The following is a 9900-nucleotide window of genomic DNA, read 5'->3' on the forward strand; positions in this document are numbered from 1 at the left end:
CCCACTTTTCAAACCCCTTTGGCAACTTAAACCCTGTAATTCTTGTGTCAAACGCTTCAACACAACTTTTCTCTGTGGATCCATAACTCATATACTGAGGGCGATGGCACAGGTGCTCAATCATCCACATCTGTAATAGCAAATTGCACCCCTCAAAGAAATCTACCCCAGCATTACAGGCTGTGAGAGCTCGGTATATCTCAGACACTATCATAGGGGCGAGAATGCTCTTGGCATTGGTAATCAGGACCTTGACGACTCCGGCCACCTGCAAATCGATATTCCCGTCTTTCTGGGGAAATATCATAAGGCCTAAAAAGCTACCATGAAGGTGAAACGCCTATGCTCATCCCATTTTGTTTGGTTTCCTTTGCTACAAACCCCGCTTGCCGGATCATTGAACCCTCCTACATGCCCGTACCTCTGGTATATAAAACGTAGAGTAGCAAAACCATCCTCCAACTCGGAATATGGGACTCCCTTGCTTATCTTTAGCAAATCCATGAACTTGTGAGAGTTAACGGCTCTTGGAGCGATCAGATACTTATGCCTCAGCCCTTCAGTACTTCCCATATAACCTACTATCTCTTCCAAGGTTGGGGTGAGTTCAAAATCCGAAAAGTGAAATACGTTATGGGCCGGCTCCCAAAACGTAACCAAAGCCTTTATGACATCTCCTCTGGGCTTGATTTTTAACAACCCGGTGAGACCTCCCAAATGTATATTGACCTTATCTTGCTCCGATTTTCCCAGATCTTCCCACCACATATGCAACTCCAAAGGGATTTTGTTCATGTCTGCTATCGGCAAACTTGGACTCATGCTCATTCTGCACATTTATTAGGGTGATTAAGCAAAATCAAGACTCATTTGACTCAAAGACAAAACAGACACTTTTTCATTCATTTTTTCAAAAATAGAACCCGGTTTTGCAAATACGGCCTTTCAGTACCTCGAAGACGAATATTTTAAGGCTGTGTTGGCTAAAAGGTAAAAACCTTGAAAAATGACCACAAGCGGCTGTTCTTGCAAAAGCAGCCTTCCGGCGACCTTTTAGGGATATTCGGCTATTTCTGACAAGAATGACATCGCCCTAATTATTTTCAAATAAAAGTAAATTTTTTGCTTTTGGCTACTTTCGCAAAAGGAAGTTGGACCCGATGGGGGTTGCCTACGTATCTCACACCCTGTGAGAATCAAATTGGCGTAATTCGGGCAGATAAAATAAACTGTTTTTTTTAAATAAGACTCTTTTTTTCATTGGCAAACAAAACAAACTGTTTTTTTTATTTTGAAAACAAAAACTCTTTCTTTTTTTTTCATTTCATAAATAAAACAAACTATTTTCCCTCTTTTTCTCTAATTATTTTCTCAAAAATTTGGCAGAGTTTCGACACTATTTGGACATTGTTTTTTTTTTCAAAACAGGCGATTAACTCTCTTTAGCCCTCATACTGCCATTTCTTTTCCAAATTCTCTCCTTTTATTCAAAAGCCGGTCAGCATGCAAATCTGAAGCAAATAAATGCACAAGTAGCAAGTAAGATGCATCAGGATGGTCTTTTTGCGGGTGCACCTGTCCTTGACAGACCCAACCCCTGTGTTGAGTCTCCAAAGTCAAATATGCACATGATACAAACAAACGCTCCTACTAGGGATCCGACATGAGGTATTGTTATACTAGGTTCAAAACCCTGGGTTTATTTGTTCTAGACTTGGCTTACCCGAGCGGACAACTCGAGCCGAGGAGGGGGTACGTACCGGTAGCCAAAGGATCATTCAGCTTTGCAACTTGTCCGAGCCTTGTTCTATTTGGGATTTGACACTAACAGAAAGAAGTCACGACCAATGTGCACTCCTCAGGAGAGAGAAGAGAGGAGTTTCGTAGCAGTTTATATATACAGTTTAGATAATATAAAAGCGGTAAAAAGCAACATTTAGCATTAGGTCCAAACATGTAACAAAATCAGATAAAGCCAAATATAACAATTCATCTAAGCTCGAATTCTGAACCTTGAACCAGAGATTCTGGGTTTGGTCCCCAGCAGAGTCGCCAAAGCTGTCACACCTCCTTTTTACCTACACCCCCGAGAAGGGATATAGTATAAGAGAGTTTTTCCAATTAAAGGACAATCGAAACGGGGCTCATTGTTAAAAGATTGAGAGTCGCCACTTGGGAGATTTATGGTTTCCCAAGTCACCGATTGAATCCCGAATCGAGGAAAAGATTGACTCTGTTTCACAGTCCGCGCACCAGAAATCCGAGTAAGGAATTTTGTTAACCCAGGAGAAAGTGTTGGGCATTCCCGGGTTCCGTGGTTCTAGCACGGTCGCTCAACTGTTATTATTGGCCTAATTATTTGATTTTTAAAACACTTTGAAACCTATGTGTATTTTTTAACTTTAACCGCTTTTATTCATTTTTAAGAAGATTGCAACGTTATTAAAACACGTCTTGAACCACATCACACAAATGCACCCGTGGTCTTCGACATATTTTAACATTGTTGAGATTTGGATTTGGGTCACATAAATGCGCACCCGAATTTAAGAAAGGTAAATTATTAAAACAACGCGCCTAAAGCAACTACACGTTTTAACTTTATGAGGGCCATAGAAATTGGCTAAATGACACGCCTCAAATTCTAAAATTAAAAGAAATGATCAAACGAGGTCCAGGCATTTGAAATTTTTTTTGGCTTGGCGCGCCCAATTTATTTTAACTTAAAGGTTTCCAAAATAATTCGCGTGGGCCATTCATTATAAGTTATCTAATTATGGCTCACCTCTTAATTATTCGAAATGATCAGACTTAAATAAAGAGGAAGCCCAAAAGAACTCAAAAATGGTAAGTTAAAACTAAAGCTTAAAATGGAATAAATAAACAATGGTCCGTTCCTTTTGAGTCCAAACCCCACGACGTATTTGCAATTACAACACTTATGAATTGAAATAATTTGGGCCAAACTCGTTAACAGACCCAGTTTGTACACACGAGGCGAAAAAGGGGAGATTCAGGATCAAGGCTTAATGCCTTATTCTCATCCCAGACCAGTTTTCTGCGTTTAGGCTCAATAGAGCCCAAATTGAAAAACAGTAGCCTCAGCAAGAAATGGGACGCAAGTTCGAATCCATAAACCAAATAGGAGATTGACCTTTAGCATTTCATATTTCCAATCATCAAACAAATGGACAAAACTATGGGTCATGACTATTGAAGCACTGAATAAAGATGCACTTTACTGTTTTATCTTTCAAAAGGGAGACTCTTTTCCCCAACTGCTGAATAACCCCCTAAGGCTGGTTCAAACAATTCGAGCAACGAACACTTGGGACTAATTGACCACTATAAAGCCATAATCCCAAAGATGACTCTGTTAAGCTTTAACATTTATGGACAGACCCTAATGCATGAAATGACCAAGTACAAACACCACTGAACTGAATTTGACAAACTGCAGCTACCAATTATCGTCCCCTAAACATTTTTCAACAGTGTACATGCTTAACTCATCACAATCAACTTGAGATTAATCCATAATTTGCAAAACGAAAACAATCAAAGAGCAAATGCAGCGAAACTCATACCAAAAGCACAAAAAAACTGTATGACTATTTAACCAACACAATTCAGCTAAGTGTCTTTCTCAGTCCTGTTAAACTACTACGCAACTAATCAAACAGTAATTGTTGCAGCTAATTTTCATGTTGGCAAACTATTAGATACATCCATCATAATAAACAGTCACTATACTAAGTAAATACCAAATCATGGGACACGAAAACAGTAGCACTGATCTAAGGAGCCAAGACATATTGGAGCTATTTCATTTCATTCTGCAAGTCAAAACTTCATACATGGTTTTAAATTCAGAAAATGTGTACCTGGAGAGAAAATTAAGAGAAACGATGGGGATCAGCACAACAAGATAATATCAGCAGATAAGCAGCAACACCAGCTAGAACACAACCCCGGATTGAAGAAATTGAACCTACAGAATCGATTATAAGTCCAATAGAACATTAATTTTAACACAACTTGACCCAAAACTTTCCAGAAATTAACCTCAAACCATATTAAATCTATGTGAATCAGAAAACTGCTTCAGAAAATCAGAGAAGCTTTCTAGAATTCCAGCTTTTCCAAATCTCCTATGATTTTTTTTGCAGTTTTCTGTTTTTTTGGATTTCAGCCCTTAAAAAACCCCTTCAGCCTCAAGTAAAAATGCCTTTATAGGCAAGGTACTAGGGTAGTCTTTGGGTCTAGTTAGTCCCTAAACTTCTGACTTGCTGGCCAGGTTTCCCAATTTACCCTTTTAAACCCTGTTAATTACCCCTGGTCCAGGCAGAGCTATGGATCAAATTGACCCCATTTGAAATGTTGATGGGTCAAGTTTGACCCCAACACTTAACATGCCCCTATGAAGGATTCGAAAATATCCTCAAAGCCCAAACAATATCGAAAGCTCAAACAAAATTTTGTTGAACCTTTCATAACTAAAACAAGCCCAACAAACTGATATTTTTTTTAAATTAAAACGACGAGCTACAAATGAACCACATATTCGAATTAACCTGAGCCAATCATATGATTGGACAAGCAGAACAGTACTCGAACAGGCAACATGCACAAACTAAAACGGAATCTTCAAGAACTTCTACGAGAAAATTTTAAAAACTCACGACATAAATACAAACACCATATAAACACAGAAACTTATAATCACTGCTTTAATACTTTACCAAATTCAAATCAAGAAATCAAACTGAGGAGAGACCGGAGGAAAGGGAGAGAGACAACGAGAACGAAAAGAAAAGAGAAGAAGTAGAAAGATAGAAAAAGAAAAAGTGAAGAAAATACCTACCAAAACTCGGACAGTGTAGAATGGAACCTGACACTTCAAATCTTCGAATTTTCGGCCAAATCTAATATTAATCGTGTGTTCTTGTAAAGAACACACGAATAATGTCATATTAGACCTAAATCTTTCACAACAACTCGATTTGGGATTTTTGAATTTTTAGGGCTCATCTTCAAATCTAGATTCGACGAGTCTGGTGAAGATTCGAGGAAAAAGGGGTGTGGATTTGGACTGAGGAGAAGGAGAGGGAGCTAGGGTGTAAATCTGATGGCCATCGGAGACCTACCGTCATCGTAGGGCGATTTCCGGCGGCGGTGCATGGCGAGGTTATGTTGGGAAGGTTCTGAGATGGTGAGAGACAAAGAGAGGGGGGTCTGAGAGGGGGGGGGGGTCCGTTCGAACATTTATATATTATTAAGACCCACGGTTCTTGTCCGTTGAATTGCAAGAGATCAACCGCTCAGATATGGGGATTTCAAAACGGCGTCATTTGGTTGGGAAAGTGGGACTGGACGGGGTTGGGACGAGTTTGGGGCTGGGAAATTTGAATTTTGGCCCAAATTGATCTTTCATTCTTTTTCCCTTTTTATTCTAAAAAAAATATTTCTTTTCAAAATTAAAACCTAAATTAATTTCTAAACCAAATTATATTAACTAACTCGAAATAATCACCTCAACTAATTAAAAACCAAATTCAAGGAAAAATTACCAAAATTCGAAATTAAAATTTAAAAGTGCAAAATAAACTATTTTTTTGTGATTTTTCCCATTTTTATAAAATAACTAATTTGTTAATTAATCCTAAAATGTAGGATTAAATCCTAAACGCAAATGCAACATATTTTTTGTATTTTTCACTAATTAAAATGCATAAACACAATGCAAACAATTGACAGTAAATGCCACGAAAATCCACAAAATTGCAAACACTGAAAGAAATTATTTATTTTTGAATTTATGGGAGTAGTTCATATAGGGCAAAAATCACGTGCTCACAGTGGCCTAATTATAACAAAGGCAAAACGTATATCTTTAAGATAGCTATAAAAAGGAGAGAATGGATCATTTGTAAGGGCACGAAAGATCATCTGGATATACTGGTTTACTTTATTTTCTTCTATCTATCTCATTGTTAGCAAAATCACTTTCCATTATTCAGTTTTGATTATCAGTAACCTGCGTTCTTCTAAATTAAAGTTTTGACTAAAATTTCACTTTTTGGTTAAACTAATTGGTTCTGTTACTGGGAATCTAAAAATCTACTCTTTCTTAGCCTAACCTTTTTTGTTGCATCAACTATGTCGAACATCAATGACAACACCCAAGGAAACCAACAACTCCAGGAGAATCTACAGGATGACCACATCCCAATCCCTTCTCCACAAAACTCCGCTCGATGATCTCGAGAAGGAACTCCTGATAGATCTCATGCAAATGGAAATGCTCAATTCGAAAATGATGAAGCTATCAATGAAGCTTTGCAAAAGATAATCGCTCAACAGGTTAATAAATCTCTTGAGGCCTTTGTCAGCCAATTACCCGTTGCACCACCAACACCCACTCCAAATAATAATACTTTGGAGAACCCTCGTTCTGGGCATGCTAATTCAGGTAGTGGTGGAATCCCCAATGAGTCACGAGAAGGAGAACCAGGTAACTTAGTCAATTCTGATATACAAAATTTAGTTCTAACATTGCAGAAACAGCTCAAGGATCAAAGTGAGTACCGCCCGTAATCAAAGGGATAGATATGGATAAATATTCACAACAACCTCGGAAGCCAAGTGCTGCTCCCCTTCCAATTCCAAAGAAATTCAAAATGCCCAATATTCCAAAATACAATGGAACAACTGATCCACGAGACCACGTGACTGCATTCACAACAGTCTAAAAGGCAACGACTTGACCAAACAAGAAATTGAATCAGTATTGGTCAAAAAATTCGGTGAAACAATCACTAAGGGAGCATTAACATAGTATTCTCTTTTACCTGAAAGTTCCATAAATTCTTTTGCTGAGCTTGCAGATTCATTTATCAAAGCACACTCGGGAGCTCAAAAAGTCGAAAAAAGAATGGAAGATATTTTCAAAATCAAGCAAGGGGACTAAGAATTGCTTAGGGAGTTTGTGGATAGGTTTCAATGTGAAAGAATGACGTTACCGCGCGTACCTGACAATTGGGCAGCTATAGCCTTCACTAGTAATTTGAATGAAAAATGCTCTGAAGCCACAAGGCGACTCCAGGAAAGTCTTCGTGAATTCCCAGCAACAACGTGGAATGCCGTTTATAACATGTACAACACGAAGCTAAGTATTGGAGAGGATATTATCTCACGATCTCAAAAAGATAAAAAGTGAGTTCGAGACGGGCGAAAACCGAAAAAAGGTCCGGTAAAAATAGGTACGAACCATATATGGGTCCAGTAGGAAAAGATTCACGGTCAAAACAGAACCATCTGAGGTACGATCATAGGTCGAGAAATATAGAGTGGGGCTCGTCATCAAGATTTGGGAAAGATCGAAACGAGCGAGAGTCACGGGATGATGATAGAAATTTGAAAACAAGGTTTGGCGGTTATAATTTTAATGTAAGCACTTCCGAGCTCGTAGCTGTTTTAAGAAGCATGGGTTATAAGGTACAGTGGCCAAAAGAAATGACATCAAACCCAAACAGGCACAACCCTGATCACTGGTGCGAATTTCACAATGATCACGAGCATAAAATGGCAGGCTGTAGGTTGCTACCAGGTGAAGTTGATCATCTATTAAAGCAAGGGTATCTCACTGAATTATTCAGTGAGAGAGGTAAGCAAGCATATATAAAGAATAGGCAGGAGCCCCCAAAATCACCTTCTCCCAAAAGGACCGTTAATGTGATAAGTGGAGGTGAAGACATCAATTGTGTGATGTACACAACAGCCAATAAAGTCTCCAAAGTCACAATTACCCACGGTAAGCGGGTGCGACATGTCTTAGAGGAAGAAAGCATTACATTTGATGATGCAGACGCGGATGGCGTATTATCCCCACATAACGATGCACTGGTAATATCTTTACCTGTACATGATACTAATGTGAAACGAGTTTTGATAGATCCAGGTAGTTCCGTGAACATTATTTTGCTAAGAGTACTACGTGAGATGCAAGCCGAAGATAAATTAATACCAAAGGCACATACTCTGTCTGGATTTGACAATTCCGGCGTAGTGACAAAAGGGGAAGTAATACTTACAACATTCGCAGAAGGAGTTGTCAAGAATACAAAATTTAAGGTGGTAGATATGGAGATGGCTTACAATATGATCCTTGGGAGACCATGGATCCACGAGATGGATGCCGTTCTGTCAACCTTGCACCAAGTTATTAAATTTTCATCACCATGGGGAATATGTCAAATCCGTGGGGATCAACATACATCCAGAAGCATCAATTCTATAATAGATTCAAGTACAGGAAACGAAGAAAAATAGCAATTACAGAATCCAGTTGAGGGTATCACAACACAAACCTCAACTGAACAAGGACGAACATACATGGACTCAAGGCCAGATGTCATTCAAGAACCAGAAGAAAATAAAAATATCAAAACAACGATTAAAGAACTGGAAGTTGTAATATTATTTGCACAATGGCCTGAAAGGAAAGTTTACGTAGGGACCAGTCTAAGCCAAGACATGAAAGGTAAGTTGATTGAATTTTTAAAAACTAACGTGGATTGTTTGTGAGGACCCACTTGGGAGGTAATGACTCACAAATTAAATGAAGACCCATTGTATCCCCCTGTCAAACAAAAGAAGAGAAAGCAAGGAACTTTCAAAAATCAGGTGATTCAAGATGAGGTTCAAAAATTATTAAAGATTGGATCTATCTGTGAGGTAAAGTATCCTAATTGGTTAGCCAATACTATTGTGGTACCGAAGAAGAATGGTAAGTGGCAAGTTTGTGTAGGTTACACAGACTTTAACAAAGCTTGTCCTAAATATTCTTTTCCATTACCACATATAAATCAACTAATCGATGCTACTGCAGGACATCAATTGTTAAGCTTTTTAGATGCGTATTCAGGATACAATCAGATCAAAATGGATCCAATAGATGAAGAAAAAACTTCATTTATAACAGATAGGGGGACTTACTGTTATAAAGTAATGCCTTTTGGTCTCAAAAAAGTTGGTGCAACATATCAAAGACTAGTGACCAAAATGTTCCAAGAACATTTGGGAAAAACAATGGAGGTTTACATAGATGCCATTTTCGTTAAAACTCAACATTCAAGGGATCATATATCACACTTGTCTGATACGTTTCAGGTCTTGCGGAAATTCAATATGAAATTAAATCCAGAGAAATGTGCATTCGGTGTTGCATCATGTAAGTTTTTGGGTTTTCTTGTTTCTAACTGTGGTATTGAAGTGAATCGCACACAGATTAAGGCCATTAAAGAAATTCCTGAAATGCCTACAAGTAGAAAAGAAGTGCAGAGGTTGACAGGAAGAATTGAAGCCTTGGGAAGATTCATTTCTAAATCATTAGAAAAATGTTTTAAGTTCTTTTCAGCTCTTAAAAAGTAAGATCAGTTCGAATGGACTGAGGAATGTCAGCAGGCACTTAAAATTTTGAAGGCATACCTATCAAATCCGCCATTACTCGCAAAACCAAAGGCTGGGGAAAGATTGCTCATCTACCTTGTTGTCTCAGAAGTAGCGGTAAGTGCTGTTTTAGTCCGTGAAGACCAAGGTAAACAATCTCCGATCTATTATGTCAGCAAATTTTTATTAGATGCGGAGATGCGGTATCCTCAGTTAGAAAAGCTAGCACTTGCATTAATCATGGCATCTAGAAAATTAAGGCCTTATTTTCATTGTCATCCTATTGATGTAGTAACTGCTTATCCATTATGCAATATATTACATAAGCATGAGTTGTCAGGTAGGTTAGCCAAATGGGCTATAGAATTAAGTGAATATGACATCGCATACCAGCCTAGAACCGCAATAAAATCTCAAGCGTTAGCAGATTTTGTGACTGATTTTAGCCAA

The 9900-nt window shown here is 38.3% G+C and overlaps 1 protein-coding gene across 1 annotated transcript; it reads left to right on the top strand.

The window, feature by feature from the left end:
- Positions 1-7485: 7485 nt before the first annotated feature.
- Positions 7486-8331, top strand: LOC138889260 (uncharacterized). The gene has a single exon (XM_070172542.1). It carries the CDS (start codon positions 7486-7488, stop codon positions 8329-8331), a length of 846 nt encoding a protein of 281 aa, XP_070028643.1.
- The last annotated feature ends 1569 nt before the right edge of the window (positions 8332-9900 follow it).

The sequence above is a fragment of the Nicotiana sylvestris genome, chromosome 4 (assembly GCF_000393655.2).
Source record: "Nicotiana sylvestris chromosome 4, ASM39365v2, whole genome shotgun sequence".
Taxonomy (NCBI): Eukaryota; Viridiplantae; Streptophyta; class Magnoliopsida; order Solanales; family Solanaceae; genus Nicotiana; species Nicotiana sylvestris.